The following is an 18,693-nucleotide window of genomic DNA, read 5'->3' as shown; positions in this document are numbered from 1 at the left end:
ATCAGGTCCATATTTACATCAAAGAAAACTCAGGATGTAGTGTATTTGAGAGATACTAGTGTATCAAGTCCATGTTTACATGAAGAAAAGCTCTGCATACAGGGCATTTGAAAGATACCACTGTATGATGTCTGTATGTACACAACAATCCATTTTTACGCTACAACAGCATTGGGGTTATTCTCAGATACTAATGTATCAGGTTCATATTAACATCCTAATCTCTTTTTTATGTTACACATAGATTGGCTTTATTTCTAAGATACTAGTGTATCAGGTCCATTTTTACATCAAGGAAAAAACGTTTGTAGTGTATTTGAGGGATTCTAGTGTATCAGGTCCATATTTACATCAAGGAAAACTCAGTATATAGTGTATTTGAAAGATGTTAGTGTATCCAGTCCATATTTACATAACTATCTTTTCCTGTTGATTACACATACATTGGATTTACTTCTAAGATACCACAGTATCAGGTCCATATCTATATTACTAAAATTTTGAAATGGCCATAACTAGTGATAATGCTTCATGAAAGTTACATCATCATTGGGTTTACTCACAAGATACAAAATTAGTCTTTCAGCTTCATATTACACCAACAATATCTAAGCAAGGACATATCATTGTTTGAATAATATCTGAATTGGTCAGACATGCATTATACTTGTGCATCAGGTCCATATTTACACGAAGAAAAGCTCAGCATACAATGCATTTGAAAGACACCAGTGTATCAAGTCAATATGTACATCATAATCCATTTTTTAGGCTACAACAGCACTGGGTTTAATTCTCAGATACTAGTGTATCAGGTCCATATTTACATCAAAGAAAACTCAGTATAGACTGTATTTGAGAGTTACTCGTGTATCAGGTTCATATTTACAGCCTGATGTCTTCTTTATGTTACACATACATTGGCTTTATTTCTAAGAAACTAGTGTATCAAGGCCATATTACCATCATAGAAAACAAAGTTTGTAGTGTATTTGAGAGATACTTGAATATCAGGTCCATATTTACATCAAAGAAAACTCAGGATAGTATCTAGTTGAGAGATACTAGTGTATCAGGTTCATATTTACATCCTAATGTCTTTCTTCTGTTACACTGGCTTTATTTCTAAGATACTAGTGTATCAGGTCCATATTTACATCAAGGGAAACAAAGTTTGTAGTGTATTTGAGGGATACTTATTAAGTGTATCAGGTCCATATTTACATGAAGGAAAACTCAGCATATTCCGTATCTGAGAGATACTCAAGTATCAGCTCAAAACTAGTGATAATCATTCATCAAGGTTATACCATCATTAGGTTTACACACAATATACAAATCATATAGGTCAATAAGAAATGATATTTTAGTATGTGCATATCAACTTAGCATTGTTTGAATAATGTTTTGTTGGTCGTACATGCAAAGGATTTATCTGTATTATACTGGTCCATATTAACATCAAAGAAAAGCTCAGGATACAGTGTGTTTGAAAGATGCCAGTGTATCAAGTCCATATTTACATCATAATCAATCATTTCAGATGACAATAGCATTGGGTTAAATTCTCAGACACTACCGTATCGGGTCTATATTTACATCAAGGAAAACTCAGTACATGGTGTATTTGAAAGAAGATAGTGTATCAAGTCCAAGTCACAATCCTTTCCTTCAGATTACACATACACTGGGTTTACTTGTAAGATACTACAATATCAGGTTACAGTGTGTCTGGAGGTGCTTGTGTATTTACATCAAAGAAAACTCAGGATACAGCCAATAGGAGGGATTCTAGTGTAACAAGTCCATATTTACATCAAAGAAAATTTCAGAGATACTAGAGTAATATTACATAAGTCCGTATCTAAATGATCATCATTATCTTTTGGATACACCAACAGTTTGTTTATTTCTAAGATACTGGTGTATAAGATTCCTATGTACATCACGTTTAGGGTATATTTGCATGCTACTGGTGTATCAGGTCCAATTATTTACACCATGGAAAGGTCACGATTCATTAAGTCTACAACATATAAGTATTATTTTATCAAAGTTATAATAAGGCAGGATTCATTTTGTAAAATACTACTTTGTTAGGTCCATATTTACATTAATAACATCTAGACAAGGACTAGGTATTTTCAATCTATAGCATTACTTGTGTGATGATGGTGTATCAGGTCCACCTTGAAATCAACAATTTCATTAACCTTAGGTTTACTTCCATATGTACTTTCAAGTATTCCCTTATTTGTTTCCATGAGTATATATACAAATGGAACATTCAAATGAATAATATCATCATAGCAATTGTATAAACAATTGTTTAAACAAAGTAAAAGAGTTTTAGGTCCATATCAATATCGTTCAAGGTCTTAACGTGACATAATTTAAAGAATTTCCCTATTTATATAACACTAGTACTGATAAAGGCCATATCAGCAGTTTCTTTGTTACGTTGCTGGTATCAATAATATTCAAACTGGCATATACATGCACTACTGCATGTTATTCAGAGCTTTGGAAATCTTTTATTGGAGGTGAAAACTTGTAAATGGTTTCTTGTCCAGAGATAATAGAATAATATATATCCCAGTAAAGTGGTCCATATCTAAAAAACAAGACTGAAAACATCAGTACACCAGCAAAGATATGTGGGAACTGGTCCTCTTTCATAAAGAATGATCAGTGAACTAGCAAAGACATGTGGGGACTGGTTTTCTTTCATGAACAATGGGTTCAAAATGACTGATATCCAATTTGGCCTTGGCAAGAGGGTCAATATCATTCAGAATAAAAAAAAAAACATATGCATATTATACAATTCTATTAATTATAGACAACATAAACACCAAACATGTTTATCATGTTAAGTTTCAAGTCTCATTATCAACAGTGCTATAAGTACAAAGGTAAGAGAAATGAGACATGTGACATGTATAAGTAATACATGTATTATGCATAAGTAATGCTATACATGCTTTAATCACTAAACAAATCTTAACAAACTCAAACTCAGTCTACGATGAAGATGTGCCTCATTACAAACATAACTTCAATTTCTTTTCATAAATTTTTAACCCATTTCAAGCATAAACATCTGTCTTCTATCCTTTGTCTTCAGTTTCTGTGTACCTAAAAGAAACAAAATGACCTTTCAAAAAAGCATTAACAAAGAGGCAAGTGATAGAAACAGAGCCACAAGGCACTGCTGCTCACCTGAACTTGTATTTTAGACACGTGGTAATTGTAATGCACGTTGTGGACCAAACCATCATATTACCTAAACCTAGAGAAAACTGAGGTAAGTGAAGGTACTATGAGTAGGATCTAAACAGACACTGGGTAGAATATCTTGCAACACTGTATCTAACTTGTTAGCAGACTGCAATACAGGCATCAAATCATCACTATCTTCAAAATGAATTAATTACTTGCTTAAGCAATCAGGCTCTGTGAGATGCATTGGGTGATAAACATTCCCCTCTAGGCAACAGTGTCAACTGAGGAGTGAGTGAGTGAGTTTAGTTTTATGCTGGCAATATTCCAGCTATATGGTGGTGGTCTGGCTATATGGACAAGCATAGTCACCTTTTGTGGTAAGTGAGAGAGTTTTATGCCACACCAGACAATCCAGTGATCAACAGCATGAGCATCGATCTGGGAACGGATGACATGTAAACCAAGTCAGCGAGCCTCACTACCCAATCCCGAGAGTCACCTCTTATGACAAGCATAGTCGCCTTTTATGGCAAGCAAGGCCTATTCTACCCCAGACCTTCACAGGTTCTTGTTTCAAGTATGGCATGGATTGTTGAAGACCTGTTCTACCACAGACCTTCACAGGTCTGCTGAGGATAAAGTGACTAGTGGATGAGTCATGACAATAAACAGAACTTTCAAGATGACAGAAAGATTGGAAACTGACTGAAGATGTTTAAATCAGAACTGTTTCATAATGTTGTGAATTACATCATAGCGGTAATGGTTCAATTTTGGGATAAAAAGCAGCAAAAGTCAATGTCATCATTTGGGAGATGCAGAAGTGCATGTAATGCACATTAAGCATGAGTGTACTATATACATGTTACTATGTATGTGTACAATTATTTATTCTCTTTTTTGCCAAAGCAAATATCCAGATCAAATTTTAGCTTCATTCATTACCTCATAGGAAAAAGTTAATTTATCCTTAATATTCTAAACCTCTTTCGGTTTTTGCTCAAAAGTGTTTCCACTCTTTTGAAAAAGATGACCTCTGATGAAGATTGGTTCAGTTCTATGCATGAATGTCTCATTCAAAGGATTAGCTTATGTGACGTTGCATTTTGTGTATAAACAAACACCATTTCCCAAATGTACTGTTAGATCAGTATATGGAGATGAAGCTGACTAGTCATGTGAGATTCCATAGATGCATTGTGACAATGTCACTGTATAACTGTGAGTAGAACTGAGACATAGTATATGTAAAAAAACACAAGCTTTTGCAGATACCACATCAAGGTATAAATCACATTTAGTTAGATCTTGTGTAGTATTCTCTATGCATGTCATCAATATTACTGAACATTATTACAACTTCAGACTCTAGTACCTACCGACAATGGTAAATATACCTGGAAAATTCTAGAGTGTTGGTGAAAACAACAATCAACTACATTCAGAATTTTGAAAAATCATAACATAAGGACTCTTAATGAAAACAGTGTCATTTGATAATCTAAAATAACCTGAGATTAGTTAGATAGCAACAATATAAGATTGTCAAAGGTAGGATCTTACCAGCCATTATTATTTCTTCCGAAATCCCACTGCTTTTTTCTTACGCTGTTGTTTCTTCTCAGTCTGCTTTGGAACAGGATGAAACAGTGATGATCTCTTTTCCTCCTTCCTTTTCAGCTCCTGGTAACACAGAATAAAATTTTTGATTTAATAGACAATTTTAAATGTAATAAATAACAACTATCATGTACTCTTTAATAACACTTGACCCGTGAAGGTCCTGGGGTAGAATAGGCCTTCAGCAACCCATGCTTGCCATAAAAGGTGACTATGCTTGTCGTAAGAGGCGACTAACGGGATCGGGTGGTCAGACTAGCTGACTTGGTTGACACATGTCATCGGTTCCCAATTGCGCAGATCGATGCTCATGTTGTTGATCACTGGATTGTCTGGTCCAGACTCGATTATTTACAGACCGTCGCCATATAGCTGGAATATTGCTAAGTGCGACGTAAAACTAAACTCACTCACTCATTTAATAACACTTTGCAAAATTAAACTGTAGGTTGGTACTGATCTAAAATGATGTATAAACAGTGAATATTTGGAAATTGAAGCAGTATAGATGGACTCAAAACCTGTCATATTGTGATCCAAAAAATTAGTACTTGATCAATATAGGAAATCTTCACATGAAAGCAGCTTATTAAAACCATGTATAAAATACTACAATGAGGTCAGTTTTGGAACTAAGGAGAACAAACTTGAAAAAAATTAGTAGCATTTCTGCTTGGTTTAAAAATTCTAAAAATGCTGTTTAATATTATTGTGTGTGACTTTGTTATGTGGTAAGTCCAAAATGGCTATCACCTGAATATGTTTCTTCTTTGCCACTGACATGTTTCATTTGCTTGTGTTTCTTTTGCAAAATGTATTCAAAACGGACATATAACCCTAGCTTATAAATATCTGGTATCATGATGAAAGGACAGAGGATGTGCAGTCATGGGCAGCAACACCTGATGAGTGTGCATGTGCATGTGTATTAATATCCCATACCTATAAACTAGGGTTACATGTCTGTCTGATATCACAGGCAGGCATATTTTGACTGGACTAAAGATTATGATAAATGGACAGGCAAATGGACAAACGTTTCAGAAGGCTGTAGACAACTGAAAAGTCATTAGGAAGAGCAGTGACTGAAAACATAAGCAATGACATACTGACCAGCGCCTAAAGTTTTGAACCTCTCTCACAGCTAAGATAGTGGTAAGTTAATGTAAATGTATGGTGGCACTTATTGTCACTAAGAGAGCTTCCACAATCTAGACCCAGAGATGTAAAATTGCCCAAGATAAGTTACAGAACTTAACCAACTTACAGGCTCTCAAAACAAACAGGAAATAAGGACATATTGCCAATAATCACCATAGAGACAGTTTTGAAGTTTCTATCCTATCAAAGTAATAAAGAGGCATTTCCTCTCTTAAAGGTGGCTAAATAAGGTCAACTAATAAACCTAAAGGCAATAACATTGTAAATGTGTTTTGCACTTGTACTTACCTGAACACTTTCAGCGAGGAAGACAATGGTACAGTGGATGTGTTCAATGCAGTGCGCATCATGAAGTAGTCCAGCATCTGCATTTCTACTTTTGGCCACTGCATCTTCATAAACTCCTTCTGGCCACAGAGTTTTCTCCATGAGTAAAGGCGCCAGTTTCTCATCTTGGCTGGTAAATCCTGACTGGATGTACCGAAATACTATCTTCTTCAAAGCAGACATTAATGCTTCTTGGAATTTGAAACCAGTGTTCTTGACCAAAGCATTCAACTGCTTTAAACATTCTTCTGGCAGTTCACTCCTGTATTTCTCTTCTAAGCCATCAAAAATGACATCCGCAACAATATCTTCTGTGAATTCATACACAGAAATGATTTGACATAGTTTAATTCTACTGCATAATCCATCCACTTCCTTTACTCGGTTTGGAAACAAGGACTGCCATGTTTGTAGGAAGTCACTCAAGTACTGACTTTTGTCACTGCCAGACACTGGTGTTCTGTTCAGTAAACTAAATGTCATTTGCAAATAATCTAAAAGTATTTGCATATTTGATGGACTTTTTTCTTTCACTTGAAGAATGGAATTCTTCAAATCTTTGTCAACAGGATCATGACCAACAGTCTTTGAAACACTTTCAAACAATTCATCTGTTTTATGTAATGATTCACCAGCAAAGTTTATCAAGGGAAAACCTGATCCAATTTTTATCACTGGCTTGCTCAGTACACATTCATCAACAACCTGTGTTTCAATTTGGTACATGTCATAGTGTCTTTCCCTGCCATGCCCAAGTTTTGTGCTTATCTGTGAGAATTTAAGAGTACTTGTCAAATCTGGCACTGGTATAACCTGTTTTGAATTGAGGTGTTGCAGCTGCACTTCAGGTACAACTGCAACCCCAGGTGACTTTTTGAGAAAGCTTATAGATAAGCTATTTGTAGACAAACATAAAACTGCTGCATCTGACAGAAAGTCATTCTGGATAGCTTGCAATGCCAACAGTAATTGCATCATAGGGGACTGTTTTGTCATCATTAAACAATCTTGAAGTAAGATGGTTTGATGAATTCTCTTTAATTCAGGCAAATGTTGATTGTAAATCTTTAGATCATCATAATGATCTTTCAGTGTATTCCAAGATTTCATAAAAGCATCAAATTTCTTCTGCAACTCTGCCTTCTTGCTGTCTGCATTCTGGAGCTGTTGCAGAGACGTATGAATGAAATCTTGTACTGTCACAGTCCTGCAGCTCATTCTTGTGAGCTTGTGGCTCCCAAATCTAACCACACACTTATGCCACTGCACTACTGGGATCAAATGCTGTAGAAGTGATATGTGTTTCAGTCTATCAAACAGCAAAGCCATCATGGGAAAGTCATGCACTTGTTTCTGAATGTTAAATTCCCTTTGCAAGTTCTCTGTGGTGGGAAGTATATTATCTCTCATTAATCTTGGAAGCTTTCCCAGTCTGTCTTCATCCCAAGGTATCTCAGCTAAGAGTAATTCATGCCTTGAAGCAGTGCTGTCAGAATGTCTGGCATGGAATTGTTTTGTTTCATCCTGAACAATTTGGAACCGTTTCTCCATGATCTTATCAATATATGTGGTAAATTCTTTCTCATATGATTCACGTTCATCTCTGCTATGAAACTGACCATTGTGTCTGGCAATGAGGGGCATACAATCCTTGATGATGAAGTTCAACAGTTTTGCCAGTTGAGAATCACCAAGTGCAGTCAAATGTTTCAGAGCACACCAGTGCACATGAAGATGATGTTCAATGTAGCTTGAAGGATCAACAGATTCTGGTAATTGCATTGCTTTTGAAAGCTCTTCCTTAGTTGCAAACTTCAAAGCAAGTGATGCACAATAACATCCATGTACAAATAACTGGAGTACCCTGAATGCAGCAGGAGACAGATTTCCCACAGATACATATTCACTCTTCAGGCATCCAATGTCAACAAATATGTACCCTTGTTTGTCATGACCTGTGCCATCCATGGTTGAAATACGACACAAACTACTGTCTTGCAGAGATTTTTCACATATGTTGCACTGATGGTCTTCTATGGACACGTCACAGATTGTAACACTTTTACATGAACAGTTGGATCTGACATACTTAGTCTTCATTGGGACTATTGGGGCTAATGTACAGCAGTACAAATCTCCTTCTTTATAACCACATCCTGGAAGATAGATCTTTTGTAAATCTTTTGGAGCCTGTATACACCTCAGCCAAAATGGACTTTTTAGACTGACAGCTCCATAATTTGAATTAAAGGCAAGGACTGAGCATATCAAGTGCAAGATGCACATTGACAAATGGTGGTCCTCAGGGGATTTATTTGGATTGGTCTGTAACAACAGAAATGCAAAATCCCCCATTGAACACAAGTTTGTGAACATCTGTCGTTGATTGTCAAACAATTTGACATGACATTCCTTCCAGAATCCTTTCACTTTCTCATTTCTTTCTGTATCAGTTATTCTTCGTACACTCTGAATAACATAGATTTTCTGTAGAGCAATGGCAAAGACACCATAGACAATTTCAGGATTGGATTTTATGCTTTGAAGAATCGTCTTTAGTTGCGTGGTGTCATTTGGTAATAAATCATATGCATCAAGAACCCGAGAATAGACATCGTGACAGGTCAGTTCCATGGGGCACAGTTCCAAAGCCAAGAATCTATGTTCATCTTTCATTTGAAATTCACTAACAAATGGCCACTCTGATGAATACTCACTGACAACTTCATCCAATTTTTTTAGTGCTGCATCTTGAGTAATGACTTTCAAAAGGAACATTTGAAGGGATTTTGCTCTCTTGTTTTTCAGTGAATCGGTATCAGATTCATCAAAGCTGAAAATCCCATGAATCTTCTGAATGATGTGTATGTTCATTGCCATATTTTTGTTCAACTCAGAGGCAAGATGTATCAAAAAGTTTTTCAGGTAGGCCAGAGCAAATAGATGATGTAAGGATAATCCATCTGATTTAAAGGTTTTGTCACACTTTAACACTTTCTCTAGTGAGTCGCTGTCTAAGGGCATGCTCTGTGGACAAAAGTTTGTTTGCAGGACATCAAGCAGGAGACAAGCTAACTCAGAATCAGGTTCCCCCTTGCCTTTGAAAGTTTCAATGCAATCCTCCAAACACTGCAATACAGGGGACTCCTCAACTATGTTTTCTTCCCCAAGAATATCTGATTCAATTTCTATCAACATGGTCTGAAAGATTGTTGGTCCAAAGTAGTCAAGTGAAGACTCAAATATTGACAGATTCTGCAAAGATTCAAATGTCCAATCCAGCAGAGAGTTTTCTGTGTCTGCAGCCAAGCAGTTGCTGACATAAATAGAAAAGAAATGCTGTAGAACACTGCAAGGTACTGATCCTGTTTTTAGCAGTTCCTCAGATAACTCACAAACCATATCAAAGACAGTCCTACTTTCAAGGGTATCAGATTTCAGTGCTTGTCCAAATCTGTGGAGGTAAGCCATTGGTAACTTGAATGGAACCAAGACAACATATGTGAAGTCACTACACATTCTTAGAGATAGGAAAACTTTTGACTGTGACACTTGTCCTGCAAGAGATAAAACCAGATTAACCCCATTTATCCATCTTTCTAAATCAAGTCTTGACAACAGCTTTTCTGTAGGGATCAACTCTTGGCAGGCAAAACTCACTAAGGCAGTGGTAACATCTTCATCTTCATTTGACCGTTTTTCTTTGATCTTTTCACTTTCATCTTCATCAGAAGTTGGTTTGTCTCCACATTGCATTTCATCAGGATTTGGTGGTCTCAAAATGTCTTTCCTCTGGTAACAGACTTCATGTCCATTTTCTGTTTCAGATTCTAACTCTATGTCCATTACATCCACCACACTGCTTTTGCGCTTAACTTCAAGATGTTCTTCATCCTCATCTTGGACAATCTGTTCATACTTTTCCAATGCACCAGGTTCCTCTAAGCTACCAGAAGATCCTCCTTCCAAACCTTCATTTGCTTGTTTCTGTGAATCAGATAACCTTGCCATGATAGAGAGGTTACTGCTTTGAAGAAAGTCAGTCATTTGTGTGTCTGTTAGGTCAAGGCATACATCAATTAGTTTGACCTCTGATTCGATTACTGGACCATACAACCAACATGTGATATGCAAACTGCATACATCATATTCAAATGAATATCCTTTTCTTGTAAACCGCGACAAGATTGACCCCTCTGTTGCTTTTTCTCTCTGCTTTTCGGTCATTTGTAGTTTGATTCCTGAGAACATGACATTACAAAAGTCATGAAAGTAGTCAGTAAACTGGTTTTCAGTGTAAGTATTTTCAAACATGTCCATTGCTGCCTGACTCACTGTGGGTTGGAATCGCATGGTCAATGTATCCTTGATTTCTTCATTAACTTCATCAACATCAAAGTCTGAATATTCAGCTCTGAAGGCATCCATGAAAGGTTCTTTCAACGTTTCTATTTGATCAATAAACACTTTGCTGAAGGGGCACCTGAGTGAAAGTACACTGTCCAGAATGACATAACACTCAGGACCCTCTGGAGGTGGAACGGATTCAGTATCAATCATACTTTTATCACGTGTGAGGTTTAACCAGACCTCTCTTTTTCTGTCTCTGTTTTCAGTATTGGACCACAAAGTCACAGAATCCCAAGCACTTGCAGCTTCAATTTTGTAAACAAGGGCCGCTAATGGGTGCTTTATACATGCTGAAACTTCATGTTCAAGAGCATCATGTAGGGTGAGAAAATTGTAGAGCTTTAGTCTATCACACGCTACATCAAGTTGCCAGCACTGAGATTCATCTGCATATAATTGTTCCTCTAAAGTGGAAGACACCAATTCCTCCAAGAATATCATCAATTTTGAATCACTCACTGTTGCATTAACTACATCCTTAAGACTCTCCAAACTTCTCGGTATGTCATGATAGTCAAGTAGGGTGAATGCCCAAAAGAGATGCTGCTTCAAAAAGGAGGTTATTGGGCGCCTCTCATGAATAAGATGTATCTTCCTTTTATGCAGTAAGTCTTGAAGAGAGATCTCCCTATTGTCAAGGCTATCTATGAATGTCATATTCCATCCACTCAAAAAGTTTACAAGACTCAGTATGTTTCCAGAGTCATTTCTGTCCATGTGCATAACAATCATGACATGTTTTGGGTCTTTGGGTCTCTTTTGGGATACGAAATCGGCCTGTTCACGGTCCACAACAGATTTCATCAAGAGAATATTTTCCTGATCTGTACTTGCTGAGCAATGAATAACAAGCCATGTCTTGGAAAGGTCACTCCAAAAACTCCCTATTCTGGTACAAAGTTGCTTTTCAGATTTGAAAGCACCAAGTTTTTCACTTTGAATAACATCAGCACTCATCTCCAAACACGCACTAACATTTGTGTGAAGATTGCTGTGAGTAAAGATTATTTCCTTCAAACAACATTCACTGTCTTCAAGTCTTGCTTTCAGAAAATGTGCCAAACCATTGTGAACAGGCAAATGAAAGAACATGTCCTGCAGTTCTTGTACTTCATTGGGGTCTTTCAGTTTGAGTTCACTCAAATCCATTCGCACAACTGATTCTGGAGAACACATTGTCAGTATCATTCTCTTGCACATGCTCAAATGAGCAGTCGAGTCAGATTCATTGTGCTGTTTTGAATATACAAAATGAACAAGAGAGGCAACCATGTCTGGGCTGTCAATGGGAATAACATCACTTCTTGTGAATGTATGCCCCTGAATACTTGCAATTTCAGTGATCCAGTCTTCCAAAACTGACACAGCCTTCATTTCAGTTGGTGAAAGTAATTCAGTCAGTTTCACATACTGTTTTTCAAATCTGTTCAGAAATGGTGGGTCTGAAAGATCCAGTTTGTCCTCCTCTACCAACACAATGCATCGGAAGTCATCATGCACATGACACAATGGGTTGCTGTAAGCACCAAGTGCAATGCGACAATTCTTCTTTGAGCCTACAACTGTGTAATTCTGGTTGAGCATGTCATACAGACTACCATAAATATTTTCCAAGTCCTTCAAAATCAACACCACCCCTTGCTCCATACACAGTATGATCTTGCTCAAAATACGATAATTGTAGTCATCTGTTAAATCCTCTTCAAAATGACTACCAAGGATTGGCACAAACTTTCTGTTCTTTTCAGTTAACAAATCTTCAATTATGCTCAAGGCAGATTCCCCTCTTGTTGACAGAAGTAAATGACGTGCAGATTTATCGTTGATATTATCTGCCACGAGTTCTAACACTGACGGAATGTCTTCCACCTCTGGGAAGTTGACAGAAAGCAACTTCTCCAAATGCTTTTTGTATACTGTCAGAACAGAGTGGATTTCACTGGACAGTCCCCCAAAGTTACGCAGCAATCCTTTCATAATGATTTTTAACTGGACACTTGAATCGAGAGAGTCATGATCAGCCAAGGAACTGAATTCCTTTGACACATATTTCACAAGGGAATAGAAGTCTCTAAGACCATGGAAATTCTTAAATGTCTGTTCTCCTGTATACTGCAAGTAAGCATTTGCTATAGCTCGAACAAGATCTTCATTAATTTTTCTGTCACAGTGTTCCAATGGATTTAGTGATGACAGACTCATTCTTTTCTGATTATCTGATACACTAGTCTCACTGATAGAAATTCCTGTAAGAAATAGCTCTTCAGCATCCATGTCAGGTCTTGACAGATGGATAGCTCTATTCATCTTTGCTGCATCAAGAGCCCAATTGGAAATACCAACAACAGCAACATTTGGAAGCTCAGTTTCACCAGGTTCTAACAGACTATGAAGAACTTTCAGTGGATTAAATCTTGACATCTCTGCAAGTCCAATTTCATCCAAAATGACAACAGGAAGAACACTGTTGTCTTTATCATTCTCTTTGTATTTTTCAGCTTTAGCAAATACCTTGAGGATACCGTCAGAGGTAGATGATTCAGATCCTTGGTATGACACACAGAACAACTGAGGCAAACTCTGGAAATACGGATCTTTTGAGTCTTTCCCCCTCAAGTTACTCTTAATGAGCTGCAAAGACAGAGATTTACTACAACCCGGTTTCCCTACAACAAACACAGGAATGTGATTAAGGATACAGACCAAAATGACAAATACATTTTCCTGGAGAGCTGTGTTTTTAGCAGTACCCTGAGGTAAATCCATTCTATTGAGGATGTCTCTTTGTTCATCTTGGATGATAGTTAAGATGTCATGCTCAGTTGTATTGACAAGATGTTCAGCAAAGATCCTTGCAATTTGTTGTCTGTATTTCTGTCTGCTACATGTGTCTGGTAGTCGAGAGTGGTATGAATGTGCTAATGCTAAGACCACAGAGGACCTTTCCATCAGAACACTAGAAGAAAAGCATTTCTCATTTAATTTTTCCTTCTCTTTCAATGTCTTTTTAAACCAGTCAATCAACTTCCGACATCTACTCACATCACGAAGACTAACACATGATCCTGACTGTTCCCTTTCACGGATATAGTTCTGAGACATAACCAACAGTGCAACTACACAATTTTCTAAATTTGCCTGAACACAGCCGGTTATCATGCGCTTTATGTATGCCTTTTCATCTGTGTCACTCAGACTGCCATAATCCCATACAAAATCCACCATACTTTCTGGAAGAGGATTCACCCTGTACACCAGTCTAGACCTTTCATCTGCTTGCACTTTAGTCTCCAGTCCTGCAGTGAAAATACTCTGATCACTTCTTATCTTGTATGGATTACATGCTGCCATGACAACAAGATTGGGAGCAAGACTAATGCCATGACATGTGTGATGGCAAAGAATTGTATTGATTAAGCCAAGGTGGTTGCAAGTGTTGATTTCATCTAGAAACAGCCAAACTGTGTCATCCAAGGAGTTCAAAGCTTCTTCATTCACTTCCAAAACACGTCTAGAAATCTGATCTTCTGTAATCCCAGCATGGATGTTCTGTATTTTTAGCTCTACTCCACAGATAGCCGACAAATATCTGATCAAGCTTGTTTTTCCACACCCAGTTTCCCCCATGATTATGACGGGAACTTGAGCCCTTGTTCGAAGTATGATTAGTATCATTTTCAACAGATTGTCTGGTGTCAGAGCATAAGATGAACTCATGTGATTCTTAACCTTATCAGAAGTTGCTCCAGGTTTGAATCTGGCAATTCGTTGTAACATATCTTGAAGTTCTGTTTGACTTAGATTTGAGAACTCAGGCATAGCAGCTTTAACTTGTGTTTCAAAGAGTGTTTTCACATGTGTAGGTACTAAACTTTTCTTCCTGTAAAGGGCAGAAAGTGTTTGAATGTCTTGATTGTGAAACGCAATGAGTAAATGATTACTTTCTTCCCACTGTATCATAGCATCTACACGTTTTGTCATTGCTGAAGCTGAGGCTGAGGTAGCCACTAGATTTTCCACACTCTGATTGATATCAGCAGATTGACTCATTGTCAGAACGCTGGCAGTCTGATCCTCCCGACATGCATGAACAGACCTTGTAGCAAATTCCCTGGACACATCAAGAAGAGCCCTGAACAACTGACTCTTGACATCTTTTAAATGTGCATCTCCACCAAGCATTCCAGATATGTTTGTTGTCCTGAAGAAGTAACTGCATGAAAATTTTTTCAATTGGTCTGACAACACATTTAAAAATGTTCTCACAAGAGTGAAAGACATATCTGTTCCACTTGAAAAATATTTCTTGAGCATTTCTGTACATTTTACCTGTGGCAAGGGTCTGCATGCAGCTTCACCGGTAAAGTACAAGTCAGTAGTGTCCAGTTTTCCAGAGTCATATGCTTGCAAGTAGTGACAGACAACTTGCACAGGGCTGCATGTCTCCTTGCTCACACAAAAATTTGCATAATTTTGCCATTTGAGCACCTCTCTTCTGAAACACAAAACTGTATTTAATGAGTTTCTAAGACTGTTACTGATAGTGTTTGCTACCTCAATACAAATTATTTTTGTTGTGAGTTTCACTAGATCGGATCTATGGGAAACAAAACCTAACACTATCAACTGAGTGAGAAGCAGATCCACTTCCTTGGGTTTAGAGAGCATTCCAATATCAATGTGAAGCAGATCTGATGATGTCAGATCAAGGTGGGACATCTTTTTCACAAGTTCTTTTTGGGTCATTTCTCCACTGACATGCAATGAGCAGACTCTCTGTTGTTTTGACCATGCCAATTGCTGGATATATTCTGATTTTCCTTGACCTGGGACATCTGATAAGACTGTGACAACATCTGGCCATAATGTTTGAAGGCATTCTTCCATTGCTGACTGTGACATTGGTTGCACTTGATGAACATTTTCCCCAAAATGATCTAAAAAGGGGTGATGAGCATTGCCTCTAAAAATTATTGCCAGCAGGTAAGACTCTTTCTCCATTGTTTCAAGTATATCAACAAGCCTAAATTGAAGATCACTTGACAGATTTTCAACGCAGACAATGGAGAAGAGCCGATTTGGATTCTTTTCCCTCTTTGCACCTTGACACCTTCGTATGAGAAGTTCAATGTCTTCCCAAAGTGTATCTTCTTGACAGAAAAGCACTTGGCTTGACACTGGTAAACATCCAGTTGTGTTTTTGTACAAAGCAAATAAAGTTGTTATAACAAGGTCACTATCATCATTCAAACCCACAAGAAATAGTTCACCTTCCTGAACTGCGTCTGCAACCCTTCCAGACTTAGCATCAGGAAATGGAGTCAACACTGTTGTTTTACCTTGAAACAAGATCTCTAATGTTTTTCCAACACTTTTCAGTCCAAATGCATCATGTCCTATATCCTCCTGTATGTGGGAATATATGTCTTTTCCTCCTGACAACTGTTTGATGTCATAACCAGTAAAGGACAGAAGATCAGATATTTCTGTATCCACTTCACTGTGAATTGCTTTGAAGTGACTTTCAATTTGACGCAATTGTTCGGGATAAAAAAAGTTAAGCCAATAAAACTGGTTTCTACTGTCTCTCAACGCAATTTGCCAGTCCATTAGTCTATTGCCATATTCAGTGGCACATTGCTGCAGATCTGGTATGTTCAGTGACACTGTGTATTTGTCAGGATATCCTGGATGACCCGACTGACAGAGTTCAGTCAAAATTGAAACAATATTCATAGCGTCATCAACAGACTTCTTAAATACTTCAAAATCCTCTTTGATCTTGTCCTGTTTTTTTGCCTTGCCTTTCTCTTTCACATCTGTGTTCATTAGCATAACTCTGCTTCTCAAGTCACTAATGTCAGAGTACATAAGAGTCCTTGTTGTGTTGTGACTCTTATACTTCAGATTTAAATCACATCCAGACTGGGATAATGTAAATACATACTTTGATCCTTGCTGGACAGCTTTCTTGACAATTTCTTTTGTAACTTCACCCCTGTTGGCAACATTATGAAAAAGAGCCTTTAGGCTGTGAAGGTGGGTGTTACACTCAGAAATCTTTTGATCCAGGTTGGTTATTTTTGAATCAGTCAGTGACTTCTGCAGCACTGTCAACACATGTTTCACTTCTGAATGAGGGGTTTCTCTTAGGATGGGTCCGAGAAATCTTTTCACATTTATTAGAGCTGACACAGTCGACTCTTGCACAGACTGTTCTGAGTGCTCTTCCACAGCATCAATCAAGTTACGCAGATCCTCCAAAGCTGTCTCTCGAAGAAAGTCTACAAGACTTGATGATTTTGAAAGTTCTTCCAAAATATTTGAAAGTTCACCTTGAAGTATCTCACTTATCTGACTCAATATTTTCCCGGCCTCAAACAGTTGTTGCAGGGTCAGGTCATCCACATTTTCTCCTTCAAGAGCAGTAAATGCTTGCACAGATTCTGCAAATGTTTCCTCCATTTCTTGTAGGTGAAGTATTTTCAACACCTTCCTCAATCTTTCAACTCTTGCAGAATGCTCAAAGTATTTGTCAAACATGTGAATTGCTTTCTTAACCCAATCTTGTAACTTTCTGTCAAAGTGCTGTTCTGCTACTGACTGTTCAGTGAGACTGTCATCAACACCAAGCAGGGGTCGCATGTCACCTATTCTTTGATCAGAGCCATCAAAAAGGGGCCTCCATTGTTTTTCATATTCTACTACACATTCAGAAGCAAGCATTCCCATCACCTTCATAGTTACATAAGGGTTATCATCTTCAATTCTGTCTTCTCCAAACAGCTGGCATATGTCATCCTCTGGACTAGAAGGCATAACTGTTTCCAGTATATCAGGATGTGATAGCCACTGGTTTATCACAACTGTAGAGATTTTCCAAAAACTTTCTGACCTTGAAACATTGGAAATGAGTTCCCTAGATCTCAGTATATCACAAAAAGGGCCCCAAAGGGAATGATCAAGAAGAGCTGATACAACTACTGATCCTGCCTGTACTTTTTTGTGCATTTCCTGGAAAATTTTAAATGCAATTTCTAAATCAGGCAATTTTCCCCAAAAGAAGCGTTTAAGTTTGTTCAAAATATTAGAAATGAATTCGCCATCACTTTCTGCCCTTTTCTTAGCTTCAGGTAACAGTGACAGTGCTTTATCCAAGTCTTCTTTCTTGCAGACTTTACCAGAAACTAAAAGCATTTTGGTACACTTAAAATAGCCATCTTTCACTGCTTCATGTAATTTCTTTGAAAATAGGAGGGACAATGTGTTAGAATACAAATTTTGTGCCATCTGGACAGAAGCCCTACGAGCTTTTCCAAGGACAACATTTGTCTTCAGGAATTCATATTTCTCTGCCACTTCCAGGAGGCTTGTCCAGAACTCCGCATTTTTCAACATCTGAAGAAAGCATGTTTCATCATTCTCTGTTTCCTGTAAGCCACATTGTTCAATGCATTTCACCAGCATCTTTTCATACAATCTGAAAAAATATGCAAAATTAATACAATATTTAAGAAATACAGTGTGTTCTACAACCATGTATAGTGTAATAAAGCACATTTTCGCCCTGAACTATTATAGTTAAAGCATGAAGACGCTTGCAGTTCGTTCTACCACTATGTATAGTGTAATAAAGCACAGGGCGAAAATGTGATTTATTACACTATACATGGTGGTAGAACAAACTGTATTTTTTTCTAAGATGCCGTATTTAATAATTTCTAAAACTAATTTCGATTAATCTATGGCAGAAAACAAACAATGGAGTCTGTGACATAAATTAAGAATCCTCGCACCGGGCTAACTGATGCGCTGTTCTCTTGACGTGTCAGGACCCAACGTTAAGACAAACGTTCCTAGAAAAACAAATGATGAACAGTTTGGTGAGGGTTTATGTTTGGGTTCAGCACCTTCTTTATATCATTTTAATTACATCTGTGATTCTCTTAA

General features: G+C 37.5%; 1 protein-coding gene across 1 annotated transcript in view; it reads right to left on the bottom strand.

Moving 5' to 3' along the window:
* Positions 1–3,011: 3,011 nt before the first annotated feature.
* Positions 3,012–18,693, bottom strand: part of LOC137284765 (uncharacterized) — a 48,914-nt gene continuing 33,232 nt past the window's right edge. Inside the window, exons 8-10 of the mRNA XM_067816734.1 lie at positions 6,295–18,223; positions 4,789–4,908; positions 3,012–3,138 (exon numbers count right to left, since the gene is read on the bottom strand). Coding sequence (XP_067672835.1) covers positions 4,798–4,908; positions 6,295–18,223 — 12,040 coding nt within the window. The 3' untranslated portion in view covers positions 3,012–3,138; positions 4,789–4,797. The remainder of the gene's footprint in view (positions 3,139–4,788; positions 4,909–6,294; positions 18,224–18,693) is intronic.

This window comes from Haliotis asinina, chromosome 5 (assembly GCF_037392515.1).
Source record: "Haliotis asinina isolate JCU_RB_2024 chromosome 5, JCU_Hal_asi_v2, whole genome shotgun sequence".
Taxonomy (NCBI): domain Eukaryota; kingdom Metazoa; phylum Mollusca; class Gastropoda; order Lepetellida; family Haliotidae; genus Haliotis; species Haliotis asinina.
The sequence above is the reverse complement of the archived record's forward strand: the minus strand, read 5'-3'. Positions and strand labels throughout refer to the sequence as shown.